At 45.8% G+C, this 19,248-nt stretch overlaps 3 protein-coding genes across 3 annotated transcripts in view; 2 read left to right on the top strand and 1 right to left on the bottom strand.

Annotated features, from left to right (window-relative positions):
* Positions 1-500: 500 nt before the first annotated feature.
* LOC131261883 (uncharacterized) lies at positions 501-1,065 on the top strand. The gene is made up of 3 exons (XM_058263733.1): positions 501-651; positions 787-873; positions 951-1,065. The coding sequence occupies exons 1-3, from the start codon at positions 553-555 to the stop codon at positions 975-977; spliced, it is 213 nt and encodes a 70-aa protein (XP_058119716.1). The 5' UTR covers positions 501-552; the 3' UTR covers positions 978-1,065.
* Positions 1,066-8,540: 7,475 nt separating this feature from the next.
* The window catches only part of LOC131262974 (uncharacterized), a 35,069-nt gene continuing 24,361 nt past the window's right edge, over positions 8,541-19,248 (bottom strand). The window contains exons 2-12 of the mRNA XM_058265083.1: positions 15,009-15,150; positions 12,830-14,864; positions 12,285-12,746; positions 12,038-12,170; positions 11,584-11,958; positions 11,192-11,515; positions 10,915-11,101; positions 10,639-10,798; positions 10,450-10,576; positions 9,180-9,334; positions 8,541-9,056 (exon numbers count right to left, since the gene is read on the bottom strand). Of these exons, the coding sequence (XP_058121066.1) occupies positions 8,856-9,056; positions 9,180-9,334; positions 10,450-10,576; positions 10,639-10,798; positions 10,915-11,101; positions 11,192-11,515; positions 11,584-11,958; positions 12,038-12,170; positions 12,285-12,746; positions 12,830-14,864; positions 15,009-15,118 (4,269 nt within the window). The 5' untranslated portion in view covers positions 15,119-15,150 and the 3' untranslated portion in view covers positions 8,541-8,855. The remainder of the gene's footprint in view (positions 9,057-9,179; positions 9,335-10,449; positions 10,577-10,638; positions 10,799-10,914; positions 11,102-11,191; positions 11,516-11,583; positions 11,959-12,037; positions 12,171-12,284; positions 12,747-12,829; positions 14,865-15,008; positions 15,151-19,248) is intronic.
* LOC131262975 (chymotrypsin-2-like) lies at positions 16,348-17,282 on the top strand. Its single transcript, XM_058265085.1, has 3 exons — positions 16,348-16,399; positions 16,473-17,065; positions 17,127-17,282. Exons 1-3 carry the CDS (start codon positions 16,348-16,350, stop codon positions 17,280-17,282), a joined length of 801 nt encoding a protein of 266 aa, XP_058121068.1.

Genomic DNA, 19,248 nt, shown 5'->3' with positions numbered 1-19,248 from the left:
TAAACGATTGCGTGAACTGATTTGTATCATTCTTATTATACTCGAAAGATAATGCCGCAAGGTTGTTCTTGTAAACTACAAAAGATTTTTCGTACAAGGTGGTGTTTTTTTTAAATTGGTCGAGGCACTAAAAAGTTATTAACAAATTAGCTATTTCAGCAATTTTTTCAAATAGGGACCAAGGTTGTTGAAGCATTTGATACCAAGCTGCATGCAGCAGATTCGTTCTAGTGGTGGGTAAATCGAATCCCTACTAGGCACTCGAATCCCAATCCATCAAACAGTCGAGAGACGATCGTGTGTAAATCGAGCTACATCAAATTCAAATAGATTCAGATCAAGTCTAAACCAAACCAAGTCAGAATCGAATAAAATCGAATCCCAAAAAAATCAAAGCTATTCAGATCCCAAACGAATTTAAGAATCCGCCTAGGGATCGAATCTTTGGGTCTTCCGAATCACTAAGGTGCGACCATCACTAAGGCGATCTGTCAAATAGATTTTTGCTTGTTCTGTCCGTCGAGAACTAATTTTTGTTGAAACCAAAACAGAATGTGGTTCGAAATCCTCCCATCGTTCGGTATTATTACCGCCGTCCTTTCTGTGCCAGGATTTGCCCTGTATGGTTTGCACAAACTATCGTTGGACAATGTAAGTAACCACCATCGTACGTGCGATTCTCCAGTCTGCTCAGTTCGGCGGTGTTTGTTGTTGGGTTTTACATAACAACTCCGTTCGTGCTTGGTGTTAGGATGGATCCCTTATTATCCTTTCGTTCGATTTTAGGCTTACCGGCGTAACACGGACGAAAGATGGGAACGTATGATGTACGTCCGGGACATGCGACTGACTGGCAATCCTTATCAGTGCAATGTAAGTTTTGAATGTTTATCAATCAGTACAGGGAGACTTGCTGGTGACTTACCCTTCTATTTTTCCTTCTACTGTAGGGGTTGGAAACAATTTCGGATAAATGAAACAGTTGCAAGCAGCAAGAAGATGTGCCGAGTGTTCTGTTATCGAGTGTAGAATAAATCGATTCTGAACTTCCCAGTTCAAACGATATAGTGCTGTGTGTGTGTGTCTTCATGGTTGAGTGTAGAAAATATTAAGAAATCAACTCAATTTGCTATTTGGCTGTAGCCGAATGCACTGCATTCAATTTCGGATACTGCGAAACACAATACTTGAACACGTTGACTGTTTTCTTACATAAAAAGCGTTCTACAATTTTATTTCCATTAGGTTGTTCAATTGTTTCTTGTCTATTGTCATTGCACAATTTATGTTTGTTTTAAGATGGCTTTTAACATTAAATACATCTTTTCACTTTGCTTAGTTATCTGTTGTTGTATGCCGGTTGTATACAATTACCATTCCTTTCTTGAGCCTACTAGGACTTCCTTTTTTCCACACTGGGAAAACAATATCGACACACTCAGTTATGCTCTATGCTTTGTATAAACGTCCTACTGTATCCATCCTATGTCTGCGAAAAATTAATTCTTACAGTCCCTATCCTAGCAATTGGATGCTTTTCTACCAATCTGTTGCATTCTAACCCAACTGGTACGGCTTTTTGTGTGCCGGAAATATGTTCCTACCCAACGAATGTATGTGTAAAATGTAGGATTAAATATGCATTCATTCTTTCTCTATTTGTTTACCTCTGCTGTCCATTAACTCATGATTGTAGCTACGTTGCATTTAATGCACCCCTGTACGGGTTTCCGGCATCTCTGGGTGTTCGTTTACGGCAACCTTTGGGTAATTGATTATTGTCATTTCACTCGTCTACGTTAAAGTTTGAAAACCTTTTTGGTTAAATACATAAGGATACAAGAAAAGCCATCCGGATGGTCTTACAGAATTGATGGTGTAAGTGGATTTCTCAAATAACGAGAAGCATAACTAGAACAGTCATGCATGGAAAGAATGTACTACGAATTTATGGAGCCAGTTCCCTTTTTTTACGCGCCCCAGGGCAGATCACTGGGGGTTGTTCTTAAGGAAAGCTTCATTCGACCTTGTTCCGGGCGTTACGGTGATTACTATTTTGTCCTAAAATTGACACAATACTTTCAACTAGCGGCTAAAGAGACCAGCGGCAACTCAGACGACTCACTACCGAAAAGGTGGGTTTTATATGGCTAAACACAACTCCCACGTGGCTACATAGGAAAAAAAAAACAACATGACACAACGGGGTCCTTATAAAGATACACATGTTTTCTAGATGGTTACACATTTTCCGCTAGTGGTTGGACAGAACTAGTTTTGAAACGTTTTTCTCTAGGACATATTGGTAAAATGAGCCGAACATTACATTCGTTGGTAATAAACTGCGCACCTTCTACTGGTTGCTCCATAAGGTAATAGTAGTTTATTTCTTCCTTCCTACGTGGTTTCTGCTGGCTCAGTTTCGTTTCTTCTATTGAACAATGTTGAACACTCAATTTAGATGTATGTTTGCAATCTGGTTTGGTGTCGTACACCGATACACACATATATGAGGACTACTTATTTTCAGCTCATAGTTGGGTTTTGTTTTCCCCTTTTAATCCAGTTTTCATATCATGAAGACCATTATCGTTAGTTTTGCATGCTTGATTGTTTTCAATAACAAAAATCGGTTGTGCACACATAATCGTGACCGCGACCGAATGTTCCATGGTTTTGCATTTAAACGAAACGGAAAGCTCACACAAAAGCAGGCCATGAGGGAAATGTAAACGTCGTACTTTGATCATACACACAATAGTTCAGCAGTCCGTTTGGATGCCCGATTTATTCATGTCCTACATAACTTTCCACTACAAGCGGGAGCCAGCAACATCCTGGCGGATGGTTTCCGGATATTGATTGAGTATGTAAATTGTCATATTGGTTGCCTATCAATTCGTTACGTGTGTGCGTATATGAGAGTGTTTTAATCGTGTACTTGTAGCTTAGTAGTCCTAAGTTACGGCAAAAGCACAATTATGTTTCATGTTACCGAGCACGCGTGTGTATGGTTCTCCACGGGAAACGGTTTAACTTTTGAACATTTGTTTTTTGTTTGCTGCGTTTGTTTTCCCTTCGACAACGACAATGCGTGTTTCACTAAGAATTTGCTGGCTTTGTGGTTATTAAACATACTTTGTATGAAGCATTCTAAAAAAGCTGCAGTTTTGTATGATGCGTTACTGTTTTCTTGTGGTTTGTGTATTTGTATTCGCTTTCAAACCAATATATTTAACTCTTGCCCTCATTAAGCACCTCTCCTCTATTGTTAAAGGTACGATAAGTGTGTGCAGTTTTGCGTTGGCGAACGGTAATGTTTATTTATCCAATGCTGCGTACGTTTCTGCGCGCCTGGAAGCTGGAACTAAGTGTCCGTTTTGTAAGCCTTCCTTTGAGAGGGGTCTAAAAATGAGGAAAAGCACATTATTCGTACTCACAAACCACCAAACATTGCCCTGCGCGACAGACTAAAGCTCTATATTTTGGTGGTGATTTACGGTTCTGTTCTGTCCCCCCGACCAAGCCGGCAAGTGACGCCCGTATTGCACGCTTAAGTTGCACGAGAATCTATACAAAAACCTCCCCATACTGATGTGTTATCGGTGTGCTTTTTTTTCCCCTCCACCTAAGGTCACACGCCATTTTTTCCCCACTTCCGGGATGGCTTTTCAAAAGATTTGCCTTTAAGTTTCCTGTATATGAAGAAATACATAAAATCTATCATTTTCTTTTCTCTCTATTTGATTTGCATGAACAATTAGTTTGTGTTTCCTTAGCTTACTGGTGATAGGTAGTAATATTTAGTCACTACTGGTTCCTATGACTACACATGTTTCATCCTTCCTTTCCCTTTTTTTTGCCAATTGTTTAATGTGGATGTAGGAGTCGGGTGCTTGGTGAGACGATTGCATGTGGGATTAAGCAAAGAGTAAAACACCATGCGTCTCCATGGAGACACGTGGCCATGTGTCGTAAAACAGTCGTCAGGGGATCAATGCAGATTTACAGGTGTAAAACAATTGGTAGAATTCTAAAACTTTCCAAACAATGTTTGTTTTTTAAATATTCATTTTAATTCAATACCGTAAGGAGGTTAAAAGAAATTGGCCATGTTATTGTTTTATAGTGTTGCAGGTGCATTAGAAATTTCGATTTTTCGCTCCCATATTATTTCTCCGATCCTCGTTCTGGTGCACTTGCAGCTGCTCTATGTTTTAGTTAAAGCTGAAACCCACGCATATGTTTATGTTGTGTCGTAGTATTTTTTTTTGCTTCATTTAATTGTTTTTGTTTTTCTTAAATGAACATCTATCTCCATTTCACATGCTTTACGCATGTCTTTTGTGCTTTTGTTCATGTTGGTTTATGCTGGTTTTTAATGTATTTGTAGAAATAAAACTGAAACTGCTTTGTAACAAGAATTTTATGTCTCTGTTCTCACTGTCCCATTGTGAATGGCTTATTCTTGTCCCGTACTATTGACATTTAGTAATCATAAATTGACATCCAAAGCTATTCTTCTAGCGCAATGGTCTACTCCTTCGATCTTGCCCACTCTCTCTATACTTCTCTCTCTCTCTCTCTCTCTCTCTCTCTCTTTCCTTCATTCTCTCTTCCTCAAAGGTGTACTTGTTCATATGTGTGTGGGTGCGAGTTTCACCGTTTCTCATCACTGGAAACACTGGAAGCCATAAAAGTGTCATTGCACAGTGCCGCACTATTGTTTTCCTGCTGATACTGTATGTTTTTCGTTAGAATATGTGTTAGCCTAGCATTATAAAGTGTAAGAGTTTCGTTCTACCCATGCATCCGCTGTTTTTTTTTCGTAAAAAATGCCTTCCATAATGTGTTAGTGTGCATGTATTCGGTGTGTATGTATTCAGATATGTGTGTACTAAGTTCGACTACTCCAGTAAACGGGTGAAGGGATAAATGGCATCTGTTGATATTATTTGCTTTCCCCTTCTCTGACATCACTTTCGTCCTTTTCTTACCGATCTTCTTTGCCGATTTGCTCATTTTGTTCTTCCTCAACGGCTCTGGCTGCTTACAGAGTATTTTATCCCAACTATTTTGCATAAGACAGGTTTCCTTCTTAACTGCTAAGGTATATAAGGATATTCAGTGTGTGTATATATATATATTTATATGTATATATGTATATTTATATAATATATGGCGAGAAGGATCGCTTGCCACGTCCATTCGTCCCGCGATAGAACCGTCCTCTATTGAGTATTATTGTTGTACGCAGGACAGTGTGGTGTGTATAAAAAACGAGGAAAATCTCTACTTTTAGCAGGGAAAGGGACTCATTAGCCAGTTTTGTTTTATCTTTCTTATCTTTATCATATGTTTTATCTAGAGTGTATGGGTCTTTTTTTTTATATGCTTAAATACTACTACTACAAAACTCGCCTCGTGATGCTGCTGTGTTCTCGTTTCATATTTCACTCTTTTTGTTTACTTATATTCCTCCCACTCTGGGGAGGAACTTGTGGTTTCGAACTGGATTATGCGTTTTTCCCATAGGTGTGTCTGGTTTTGTTTTTAATATAATTTGTCACCACCGGTCCGTCACCAGGATCATTATTTAGTGCAGGGACCTTCTAGGGGCTCTCTAATAGTAGTTACCATAAATATCTATCATTCGGTGTATGATAAAAGGTCTACAATGTGATACGTTTCTGAACTCCACCAAGCCAAGCGGTACCCAGTGTCCTAGTTCACATTTAAAAGATATGGTTATTCCCAATTTGTACAGGATTCTACATTCAGTACACACAAACACACATACTCACACGCGCGCTCGCACAGTTCCAGGCACACACAAACATTCAGTTACCGGGGAGGCTTCCGTCCCACGTGAGGAACCAACCAGCGGGTCACGATCGCTTCCACTATGGAGGCGAGAAAAGCCTGGTTGTTGATATGAGTTTAAAAAATCTTATCATCGTCATCTTATCGCGGAATCTTATCACTAGGGCTTCGGGGATCGTCGATTTCGTGGGCTCACAGCTTCCTCTTGGGCAGCGTTGCTCGCTTCGTCTAATAAAAAAGAATCCCCCAATCAAACTCACGGGAAACATACATACGGCACAAAACACGGCTAGAGGCCACGACCAGACGGCCTTACAGACTATTTTCTATCGTAAAGGGCGTAGGAGTATATTTGTGCTTACTTTAACGTTTGCCTCACTTGGGCCACGAAAGCCCCAGAATAAATATGCACTGCAAAACGCTGCTTATTTGTCACTGGTTTTGGTTTTACTTGTCTTTATTGTCCATGCACCTGACCATTAGTTGCTAGTTGTTTTTAATCGAAACGTATTCTTTTTAATATTTCTGGAAACTGTACTGTTTCACTTTACTCTACATGAGTTTATCCATTCGTGTTCGTGTGAGTGTGTTATTGTCCGGCGGTATTCGTTATTTCGATGAGCTACAAATGGTTGCCCACTTGAGTAGTTATTTCTTGTATTGTATGCTTTCGATAAATCATGGTGGTAAATCGTGATGAGTTTTCCATTAGCTCATAGGGCTTTTTTGGGCTTTAAAATGATCCGATTCGATAAAGCAAAATCCCTCCATTCCCCTTAGTCGGGGAAGCAGCATACAACTGCTAGTATTTTTATATCGCTTGGATATGGCATGACAATGCCGCTAAACAAGATACGTGGAGTTGTTTCGTTAGCTAGTTTGGTTTGGTTTTGATAAATATATTTGTATATATGTAGGTATACATGCAACACGCAACATAATTAGCTTTTTCTCTCTCGCTTTGCCTTGGTTGAATAATGAATTTATTTGATTTAATCTTACTTCCTTGCTTTCAGCTCAAACAAAACTCAATTCAATGTGATTGGGGCCCTGGTAGGCTTCAATTTATACACATTACGTGATACTTTCGGGTGGTACTAGCATGCCTGACTATATTGTAAATAAATAGCTTCACATGGATAAAATCACTCATATCGTGCGGTCTGCAAAGTACGTATTTCACCAAACTCCTGTTTTTTTTCTACTTCTCTGCCATCTCCCCTACCCATTTCTTTAAATCTTTCCATTAAATCTCATTCAAATACAACAACAGTTTCTGGATATAGATAAACAACAGAATGGTGCACATAATTGTATATAGTTCTATTGTGTCGGAAAATATATAGTTCATGTTGGATATAAAAACTCTTTTCCATTACACGTTCCGGCTCTATTAACCACCATCACTTTAATTTCCGTGTCACAAATCACGCACACACACCCACACCACTCCACCATCCTGTATCTGCCATTAGGAACTCTTTTTTTTCGGTTGGTTCAACGCTTTGCCAGGAGGTGGAGGAATTATCCCTAAACCACGACCGTAAAATACTCATCGGTCATCCTCGTAACCATTTTCAAAAACTCTTAACTTTCCCATAACTATCCCGCTACATCCATTGGAAGGTGTGGTGGATTTGAATTTTAAACAATGGTAAATAAACACTAACACTGTGCTGCTCTCTGCTGTTGTCCCCAGAGGGTAATGTTGATTAAAGGGAAATGTTTTTTTTTTGCTGATTTTTTTTTCGCTCTTCCCGATACGGAAAAATATGATCACTTACTGTTGGTCATGTTTGACTCATCTTATCTGTTATCTAACTTTTCTCGCTAGGCTCTTGTCCAATTTATTGTCAGGAGTAATTGTGCCTTCGTTTCTTTATCGTCATATTTTTTGATTGGACACTTTGTATAAAGTTTTGTCCATTACTCGTACATATTATCTCCGGTGCAATGCTTTAACGTGTGCAAGTTTATTGTCTTTAGTTTCTTCAGATCTTTTTTTTTTCTTCTTATTCTGCCGTTTGCACGACTGATTCAGGAAAATGAGGTACGCACAAGTAGGCCATCTCGATTGACAGCTTTCCCGTCGCGGTTGTCTTGTGTAATGGGTGCTGCTCCTTTTATTTTTTTCCAATGTTCTGACAGTGTTTGTGGAACTCGAGTGGAATTTATAAACGTTGAAAATAACCTAAAGAAAGGCATTTGATGAAGCGAGCTAGGAAATTCGCTCGCTAGCGGTACTTTACACAAGCTTAATCCGGCCCTAGGCGTATTTCGGTGCGTGATCCCGTATATCTTTGCTGACAGTTGTCCGGACCATCGGACCGTCAATCCGACGCCTCCCCCCTCCCACCGGCACCTTCACACTTCACGGAACATGATGGACGCACACGGTTGACAGGTGCATCCGTTCCGAGCGGATATTGTCCTCGGGCTGTCAAGAAGCGCCACAAGGGACAGCAAAGCATGTGTCCTTCGGAAACCGACCAACCGAACCGGGCCGTTGAATGATTCATTGCTTCCGGTGGCTTTCCTGTTTTATCCCCCTTTTTTTCGCTTGCCAGTGGTTTGATGTTGTCCTCCTGTGTCAACTGTCGGCCGTTCGTGGTGTGGTTTGAACGCAACCGCTTTCCGTGGTCCTGGGAAATTTCTTTTCAAAACCATTCACTTCATCGCTTGACACGCGAAAAGATGCTGAAGGTGCTTTGGGGAGGGATAACGAAGCTTTGATCAGCGTTTTTCTCTACAATCGCTTTCATCTCTGGCTGATACGCCTGTTTCTCTATCAAAATACATTTAGCGAATGTGTATTTAAACATTCTACTATGCAAACACGATAAAAATACAGTCCTATAGATTAAAACACAATCACGAAAAGTTCAGCTATCGTACTACTGGTTGTACAACGTCACGATTATTGTCTTGTCATGCCCGAATTCTCCTCGAGCCGTTCCGCTTTCTTGTATGTGCGTTCATGTTTTTTTCCAGCCTTTCTTTTTTTTAAATTCTCCTCAAAAATGGATCGTGATCTATCGACCGACCGTGTCCGTCTGTAGCACGGAGTGATTGTTGATCTGCGACAGAATCCACGGGATGAACTTGGGCACGTTGGCGTAGACGCCGGGCAGCTTGGGATGCGCACAGCGCACCCCCCACGACACGATTCCACCCACGTACCAGCGATCCTTCTCGTTCGGATACGGACACAGCAGTGGACCGCCGGAATCACCCTGTTCCAAGCATATTTAAGTATGATAGGTTTCGGTCATCTTCTTACCGTACCGTTTTCATTTACAAACACGATGAGCAGTTTTAATGCAAACGAAAATCGGTTTTCGATCGGGTCCACTTACCTGGCACGCATCGCGGCCACCCTCCTGATAGCCGGCACAGATCATGCCCTCGGTGACGTTGAACGTTTCCAGCCAATCGATGCACAAATCGCGGTTCACGATCGGCACGTTCACCTCGTTAAGGGTCGGCTCGTAGGACGCACCGTTCGGTGTTGCTGGGGAAGAGTGGAAAAGAGGGACGACAAACAAACATTCCAATCAGTGGAAGGTGCAGGAATCTAAGAGGGTTTTCTTCGTTCTTGTTAAGTATATCTATGGATTTTTATCGATAAACAGTGGACATCATAGTGCTATAAAATGGGCTCATGTCCATCAGCAGGGATTGTGATTGGCTGAATGTACTTAACGAAACAAAAATACTCAAAATAGACGTTGCAAACTTATGTCCGATTCTTTAACTAAGCAGGCGTTTCAGATTCCAGATAGAAATGATTCTGAAATATTTAAATGAAACAACATTTTCCATACCTTCATAGGCTTCTCGCTGGGTTCACTATTTCAAATAAATTCATGTCTTTAATGCCACTATCTTATTCACTACGATTAGTGAATATTTCCACGTCTGTTAAAGTGCATTCTCACAGTTTCCATCCTCGTGTTTAACGAATGGTCCAAAAATGCAGGCCAAGCTAACTTTAACATCATGTTGGGTGAGTTTAAAATAAGTATAAGCAGGGAATTCCTGGTAAAAACGAGTGACGATGTGTTTTTTGGTCCGCAAAAGAAAACCCATGTCAGCCAGTTCCATTGTTCCCGTGTGCGGATGGAAGTTTTAAGGGGGGTTTCACGGAATGCCCGCCCAGCTTCGCGCGAATCTGTGCGATCTGTACCGATGCAAGCGTTCTGCACCGGAAATTGAATTTCACTCATCTATTTCCAATCACCGCACCGGACTGTTTGTGGCGATTGCTGTTGGTTGGGCCCCGGTTTACGTTCCTTTCACGGTAAACTTATCGAAAACTTTTGCCTCATACAAACCGGGACTCGGTGGAAGTACACAATAACCAGCAGACAAGGAAAGAAAAGAATTTTGTCCACTGTTTGCCGTTTCCAAGTACTAACGAGTGTACGGATAAATGGGGGTCTGTGGGAGAGACAACTTCCGGGGAGGGAACAACCACTCGAACCGAAAGATTACACCACCCTACACCAGGCAGTGGTCGTGGGCATTGTTGTGTTTGGGTTCTTCGAAAGATTGTTGAAAAATTTAATTCGCATAATGCAGCCTGGGATGTTCTTCCCTTGGAGATCTCCTCGGGGTAGTACTTACAGTTCCGTTCCTCCCTCTTGCCCCAGCCAACGACGGTACAGTTGATGCCGGTGGGAAGCTCACGGATGTGTGGCGGTGGAAGGCACACCGGAAGCAGATGCTCGTGGAACGCAACCCTGGTGGCCAGCTGTAAAGGAACGTGAGCGTCACCATCGAGTCCACGACCACGACGTCTATTGGGAACCTTACCTGGAACAGTGCGATGTCGTTATCGTGCGCCGTGTGCAGGTTGTACAGCGGGTGCGGGATGACCGTTTTCACCTTCACCTTCTGGCCGTAGTAGGTGTGCGCGTGGCGCCGGGTGACCCCGAGCTGGATCGTCCAGTCGTTGACGTTGCGCATCGTGTGACTGGTGGGAGAACTGATATATGTACAAAAAACATACCTTTTCATAGCTACCGGTATCGTGCCGTACCGTCCATCCCTTCCTCCCTCCCTCGTGTGGTGATGCTGGTCTATACTTACTTGCCAATGCAGTGTGACGCCGTCAGGACCCACTGATCGGCGATCAGAACGCCAGCACAGTAGAACACCTCCTCCGGGCCGCCCAGGATGGCCGCGATGAAAGGCCAATCTCCCGGGCTCGAGGTCGAGCCACCGACGATCCGTTTCGTTGCCTTTAGGTTCTTTTTGTTCGGTACCTTACCACACTCTGAAGGGTGTGAGAGAGAGAGATAGAATAGGTCAAAATCGTGTACATTGCACTAAAAATACCCCTTCCGGTAGTGGTATTGCTACTTACCGTAGTTGGAGCACGTTAGTTCCGCCACCGGATAGCGCGAGTTGATGTCGCAGCTGTTAAACTCCTTGATCAGGTTGACGTTCTGCTTCTGGTTCATGCGCCACATGGCTGAGGCATCCTTGGTGCTCACCAGCGTCCGGTTGGAGCCACGCATCGTGGTCCGGCTGGAGTTAACCGAGCTGTAGCCAAGCAGCGAGCAGATCATTGTTGGCGAGGTAGCTGGATCCCAGTTCCTCACGCAAGCCGGGGCCCACTGCTTGAGATCCGCCTTGTACACCTCCAGCGTCCCACGTCCGAGATCCCCATTTCTTTCGCTAAGTCGAACTAAGTCGAAGGGAAAACGAGGGTTATGTCCAACCTTCACCAAGGGTAAGATGTCATCCTATACTCACTGCAATTCCGTTCATCCTGCCCGTACGGGCAATCCTTGTGACCATCGCAAACCTGCTTCTGGCTCATGCACTTTCCCTGCCCGCAGTGGATGGCATCGTCACCGCAAGAATCGCAGTGCGCCTCGTCCGTCTGGTCGTGGCAGTCCACATGGCCGTCGCACTTCCACTCGTCCGGTATGCAGCGCTTATTGTTGTCACACAGGAACCCGGAGCAGGTGATGGGACGCCGCGATCGTATGATCGATGCCTTGTACTCGGCCATCCCGACGCACTCCTCCTGGTCCGACACCGCGTCGTTGAAGATCGAGCAGCGCAAGTACTCCGGCAGCTCCAGGCCAAAGACGTCGAAAAAGAAACTACAGCGTCGCATCGTTTCTGTGCGAGAGAACAACCGAGAGCGAAACGGTTTAGACTAAGAAGCTGCTCGAATACCCAAGTGCCAAGGGCTACTTACCGATACACAAACTTTTACACGGCGGTATGGATGTTCCGAAATTACCGCATTTAGGCACAAACAGAGAGCATAAGAACAGTGGAACAAGCTCGTAGCACTGCACGTCGACCAGGGCCTCGAAGAGATCAATTTCCTGCCAAATGCATTTGATTAGTTTAGGGTTTTAGGTATTAGAACCGTACTGGGAACTGTTTGTTTACGTTTTAGGAACTAATGGATATATTTGGGGAACTGATCGTGTACTTACACCTTGCGCTTCGGGCTGGCCAAAGTGTCCAATGTAGTTCGGATAGACGGTATAGTTGTACGGGACCCGATGTTGCTGGCAGAACTTCACGATCACCGGCAGGCAGACGCCGGGTGCCGGATTGCGATCGCCACGGTAACCTCCCGGGGCAAGATCTAGCGATGGTCGCCCGGATGCCCCGTACGAGGAGCCCCCGGTGGACGTGACGGATGAGCTGGCACCGGAGCCTGCAGATGAGCCGGTTCCGCCCGACGTCGTTCCACCGCCAGCTGGCACGGACGTGCGGGTGATGGTTTGGTTGACGAACTTGATCGTCGGGTAGGCGTTGAAGTAGGCCGCCAGACCACCGGCGATGGCAAGCAGGCCGACCGCGTTCAGCAGGATCTGGCACAGGCGGAACTTTAGCCGACCGCTCGTGACGTAAGGGTTGGAATTTTTGCGTGCTTTTAAAATTTGAAATTTCTGAAATCGAGAAAGAAGGAGCAAAGAGCGAAAGTGTGATCGTTGTGGTTGAAATGGAGGTCGTTCGGTGGTGGGTTTCATACCTTGTGCTGAAGACTAACGTTGGAGCCGTTGGAAAGGCGCACGATCGTCTGCAGACTGGCCGGAGTTGAGGCGCTCTTGATGATGGCGGCCGTCCCGTTCACGTCCGTCGGCGACTCTTTGGTGATCTCGTCGATGTTTTTCGCGATCGGCTTGGACACCTTGGGCATCTTGGCGGCGTGCGAGAGGAGTGGGGCTTCCATGATCTTGGAGTTGTAGCTGGGGCTGGACGTTTGACTGAAGCTGTCGCTCGAGATGCTCGAATCCTGACGCATGCTGACTCGCGGCGGTACCGATCGAATCGTGCCGGGAGTACTGACTCCCATGGAGCCAATGCCTTCACTGGCCGACGTCGAGTTTCCGGTGGTGTTGCTCATCAGAGAGGTGCAGGGTGCCGGAGTTCCCCCACTGGAGGCCCCGGTCAGAAGGGTGGAAATGTTGTTGCTGGGAGACGAAGAGCCTCCACCTGAAAGGCTGGCGCTGGTAGATGTTTCGATGGGCACCTTCCCGCGGATCAACGAACGGTTAACCTTGGCGGTGGGACCGTGCAGAGAACTCTCCATCGGTTTGCCCTGGTAGTTGGCCACACCAGAGGTAATGGTTGAGAAGTTGTCGCCCGAATCCTGTCGCTGCAGGTGGAGCATCGAAGATCCCTTGCTCGAAGTGGCCAACATCTGCTGCTGGCTCAGCGGTGGCGGTCGGTGAATGTTCCGCCGTATGCCGAGCGGTCGACTGTACAGTTCCTGCAGGCTCTCGAGGGCTGTCTTGTGCACTGACACCACGTTGTTGAGCTGCGTCTGCTGTTGGAGCTTTTGGAGCTTCCGCGTCTCGAACGCCTGCTGCGAGCGGGACGGTGGCAGCGGTGGTGTCATGCGGCTACCGGAACTCCCCGGTGGTGGTAGCTTCGCACCACTGCCGGATGGCTTCCGCGTCGGAACGGTGGGTAGCTTGCGAGAACCCTTGCTCTCGATGCTGCGCGGTGAGCAGTTGTCCAGCTTCTCGTCGAGCGAGTTCGGTGACACGGTACTGCTGCCACGGATCAGGGGCGATGTTTTCAGGTCGAAGTTGAACACGTTCTTCTTCAGACTGAAGGGTGAATCGTTGAGCGGGAGCGACTCGATCGTGTCCGTGCGGTGCAGCTCCGACGAGAGGAAGCTGTCGAGCGAGGACTGAGTGTCCTCGGAGGAGAACCGGCTGCGGAAGGACGAACCCGATGCACCGCTTGCCTTCGCCGACGAGCAGCTACCACCGGTCAGGATGGAACGATCCGTTTCGTTCGCCGAAACGTACCCGGTGTCGATGGTTGTCTGCGACTTGTTCGAGTCGCTCGACGAGCGGTTCGATTCGATCGAGGCCATCTTCTTGCTGAACAGCACGAAATCATCCGGCTCGCCGAGATCGTCGAAGCTGGTCGCACTGACACTGTGGCAGGTGGTACCGCCTACTCCTCCACTGCCCGAGCTCTTGGCACTCTTCGGTGGCGTGGGGTAGTAGCTGAACGATTGATCCTCGAATGCCGACTTGCAGATACGCTCCGAGCGAACGAATTGCGCGTAAGAGTGCTGCTGCTGCTGTTGCGCTTGCTGCTGTTGCTGCTGCTGCTGCTGTTGGGCTAAATGCTGCTGTAGTTGCTGCTGAAGCTGTTGAACCTGCTGTTGCTGGGCCTGAAGCTGCTGGACCTGCTGCTGCTGCTGATGCTGCTGCTGATAACTGTCAAGCGCTAGCAAAGATGTTCGCTTCTGCACCTCGAACGAATCTGGTGGTTTGCGCGGGAAATTTCCCTGAAATGTACGCTTCGGAACCGGCGGTGGCACAAGCGGGCCCGGGAGACCTTGTACGGACTTTTTACTCTGGCGCTGCGGCAGCTGGAAGTCGTCATTCTCGATCATCGGGAACGAGTCGGACGAATGCCGCCGGGTGCCATTGCCTTTCGGAGGTGGCGTTAGGTGGATGGTGTCGTACAGCTTCTGCTTGTGCTCGAGCAGATCGAGCAGCGAGTGGTTCGGTAGGGCTAGACTGGACGCTCTGGTAATTCCTCTGTCGGGCGGATGGATAAACAAAGGAAACGATCTCGTTATTTTACTGTGCTCGGACGTCAAATCACTCCGGGCTCACAACAACGTATAGCACGTGGCCACGAACACACATTAGATCAACGGCTCGATCAACCTCTCCACTTACCGCTTGTCCCGGTCGTCCAGCAGGCTGCGTTCGCCGTAGTTGAATGGACTCGTGTCGCCGCCGGCCGTCGGATCGGGTGCGTAGGAGCAATTAGCGAATGACGACGCCATCGCGTTGCTGATAGTAGAAGTCTTAGTCTCAGCTGAAGGCGACAAAAAGAGAGCACACTATCGTTACTGACTGCTGGCTGGCAAGTGGTCGTGTTTTTGGGGCCGATTTGCTGCGATGCTGGTGACCGACTGAACATGAGCGCTGCGCGTAGGATCACAAACAGCAGGTCCAATCAACTAGCAACTACTGATTATAATTTTAAGTAATTCGCAACGTTGTTGTCGCCAGTCTTTCGCTTCTAGTAGCACTTAAGAAATTGAACGATGGCGGTAAACACTTGCAAGTGCCCCATTGTACTCCCATCAAGCCATCAACGGCGCCATAAGCTGGGGGTTACCTAAGGTATTCCTCTTCTTGGGCAGGCGGTCCGGTAGCGGTTGTAGAGTATATCGGCTGGTTGAGCTAATGCAGGATGCTTCAAGACTTCAGCAAAAACGGTCAAAGACTCGAATGATATCCGCTTTACACCTCAACTACTGGCAGTTTTTACGAAACATAATGTTTTGAACAACTTAAATTACGTTCGTACAATTAGTTTTGATCTTGTTTAGCCATATCGAACTTCGGAGGGTTAAAGGATGATGACACAACGTAAACTTCCCGGGGACAATTAATGAGATCGAGCGTCGAGATCGAGAAACGCCGTTGATGCGGTGTGTTTTATGCATATTATGCAAAAATTCTTTACTTCTTGTTGTCAAAAGTCGATATTTCTTTCGATTTTTTCTTCGTTTTTCTCTCCGTTTGAATCTGAATTGCACTTGCGTTGCTCTAATATCTGCCCTTGTCATCGTTATCTGCCTGGCGGATCGCAACCATTGATGATTATCGAATGACTCTCATCGATGAACGATAAGAACTGTACCGTGGTCCTGAATCAACACAAACAGATCATAAAATCGCAATTTGTATTCCGCTTTTGATAACGTTTTTGTTTTAAAAATAACTGACCTGTTATTTTTGGAGGATGACCTCTTAAGTTGACGTCGATGAATCGAGACTATTTCGCAAGACAAGAAAGCTATACCAGAGTGTGGGGCCAATCAGGAGGAGTGGTTTGCAGCTGGCAAACCAGAGTACCTGTTATCATTGCACACTTTAACTGCGATTGGTAGAAGATAAACTTCTGCGAGGGGAGTGTATCGTGCACTTGCAAATATAAATATTCTCTTGCGGCATTGGAAAATACATCACAGTCTTCACGAAAGCGTTCCTCAAGCATGTAATAATGCAAACTAAACACTTAACTCTCTTTTCCCTCGTGCTCGGTGCAGCCCTAGGTAAGGCATATTCCTCCTTAGCGATATGATCCTTCGTGAAGTAAAAATCATCACAATTTCATTCTTCTCGCAGCCATACCAGCACCTACCGAACTCCTCGGCAATAAGGACCACAAGATCGTCAACGGTACCGATGCGTCCATCCTTGATTTTCCTTTTATGATATCCCTTCGTAGTAGAACGGGAATCCACTCCTGTGGAGGAAGTATCCTGTCCGAACTATGGATACTAACGGCCGCTCACTGCGTTACTTCCATCTCTCCAGTGCAGACGGTTCAAGTGGGACGCACTAACCTATCTGTGAATGTGGACGAATCAGTGTACAGCATAGAGCAATCCATTCTTCACCCCGAATACGATACCCGCAACAGTTACATCAACGATATTGCCCTGTTGAAGCTAGCAAGGCCCCTAACGCTTAGTGATCGTGTCTACCCGATTCGTTTACCTCACAATATGCTTGAAGTCGAGGACGATCCAAATGATCTCGAAGTGACGCTAATCGGTTGGGGACTAAATGTTACCTTTGGAGTATCTCCCACCACGCTCCAGCGCATCGAATACTATGTCGTTCCGAATGAGGAGTGCAAGGCGATCCATACGAACACAATCCATCCGTCACAAATTTGTGCCGCCTATCCTGGAGGCGGCAAAGGACAGTGCAGTGTAAGTCTGTTGCTTGTGGAATCTACTTACAGGCCTTATCTTACATTTGGGTTTTCCGCAGGGAGATTCTGGAGGTCCGCTGCTACATCACGGAGTTCAGGTGGGCATCGTTTCTTGGAGTATCAAACCGTGTGCTTCTGCACCGTATCCTGGCGTCATGACAAAGGTTTCGCACTACTTGGACTTTATTCGAGAACACACTCGTATTCTGCACTAGCATTATAACATGTTAGCTAAATCATATGGCAACAAAACTGATCCTCAAATAAATTTATCTATTGAGTAATGAATCTGGTTTACCTAGATCCTGAGACTGTTAAGATGGAATGCTTTTGAGTTTGCTGTGACGAAGAGAATACAGTCTGCAAAATACGCCAAAGAGCGTATCACATTTCTTCTGCGTCATATGAGCCCATAACTCCGGCTAGTTCTTCTTTTTCTTTGATTCGCTTACAGTTTAGTACGTCTTCATGGTTACACTGGTTTGCTATCGATGCTCTTTAACAGGTGCAAAGCCTGTTAACTTGGAACATCTTTTGACATCAGGAGTTGCTTTCGAATGATTAACGACTTGTCTCAGCACAGTCTTGGTCGAAATTCAACATCCAGCTATTTTATATGACCTCAATAAGTTTATTACTTGGAGATAAATTTGCTACATCCCTATTTTTTTTAAATTGTGTTTACTCTACCACACAAAGACCACTAGGTCGAATAGGCCAATCGATCCCACACAATAACCCACAAAACGGTGGACCTATCAAGGACCATCAAGGTCCTGTTGGAACCTTTCTATCACCCTGGCCCGATCGCCACCGACTTCATGATCGTGCAGCCTGCGGGTCTAGCGTGGAGATTCGAACAGCTGTAAGGGCCATCATAAATCTTTCTGGCGGCGTCATAAGCTGGGGGTTATCTATGGTATAATTCTTTTCTGCAGCGGTTGTAGAGTATATCGGCTGGTTGAGCTAATGAAGGATGCCTCAAGATTTCAGCAAAAACGGTCAAAGACTCGATATCCGCTTTACGCCTCAACTACTGGCAGTTTTTACGAAACATAATTTTTTGAACAACTTATATTACGTTCGCACAATTAATTTTAATCTTGTTTACCCACATCGAACTTTGGACGGTTAAAGGATGATGACACAACGTAAACTTCCCGGGGATAATTAATGAGATCGAGTAGGCTGTGGGGAAAGTTCATTTGCCCCCGTGCCGCTCACTTCATCGCCATGCCCTTGCATGACGTAAGAAACCGGCCGTAGCCTTGACAATGGCGTTGATAACGGTTTGTGTCCCCATTGTGTACTACTATCGTCATATGATGTTTCTTTCACCCTCGCCCAGTTGTCTCTCAATTGTCAACGAGTTACGAGCAATGTATCCGTGGACGAAAAAGATCCGGAAAGAAAGTTATCACACGCCCGACGGTGCTGACAAGCGCTTTTCGCAGAAACAACCGCACAAGTTGGATGCTGTGACCGGCTTTAACCGTGTCTTATTCTACGTCGTCAACGGTTCTTGCGTCCCCGCTGCGCGTTCCAGGAACCCGGAGCGTGTCGAACGGTGACTGACTCAACTTGGTTTGAGTTTTGCTGCGTCGGTTCTGTCTATCAATCTGCCTCGTCTCATATACCGTCGGCTGGGGTGTTCCGGGGACGCATAAGAAGTTCACCCCCCCCAAGCCGCAAAAAGATTGACTCGCGCTCTTTTACGTGTGAGTGTTTGGATGGTATTTTTCCGTGTTCTTCTGCTGGTTCTCCGTTCTCGTCAAGCATTGTCGATATCATGCAGGGTCTTTCGTTTTGGCCGAACAATACATATGTCGTAGCATACGGAGTGTACTACGTTGGAAGCAAACAAAGCGCGGTGGGGTAAAATGGAGAAGAAGGTATAAATAATAACACAAATTTGTTATCGAAACAAGCTCATTCCAGTGTGACGAATATTGGGGTCGTGGTATGACATAAGCAGCAGGTTCCGCCGTCCGTGGTGCAGAGCAAAGCAAGTCTCCTTGCTAGCGATAAGAATTCTTTCCCCGGGTTTTTATCCTATGTTGGGTCCACTCTGGTGGGGAACTTTTTTGGAGGGCGGGAGTTCCACATGGTGAAAGGCGTAATTGGATCCTGCTGCATTCGTGGAAGTTACTGTCGGTAGGATGCTGTGGCAGCAGGAGAGGA

The sequence above is a fragment of the Anopheles coustani genome, chromosome 2 (assembly GCF_943734705.1).
Source record: "Anopheles coustani chromosome 2, idAnoCousDA_361_x.2, whole genome shotgun sequence".
Taxonomy (NCBI): domain Eukaryota; kingdom Metazoa; phylum Arthropoda; class Insecta; order Diptera; family Culicidae; genus Anopheles; species Anopheles coustani.
The sequence above is the reverse complement of the archived record's forward strand: the minus strand, read 5'-3'. Positions and strand labels throughout refer to the sequence as shown.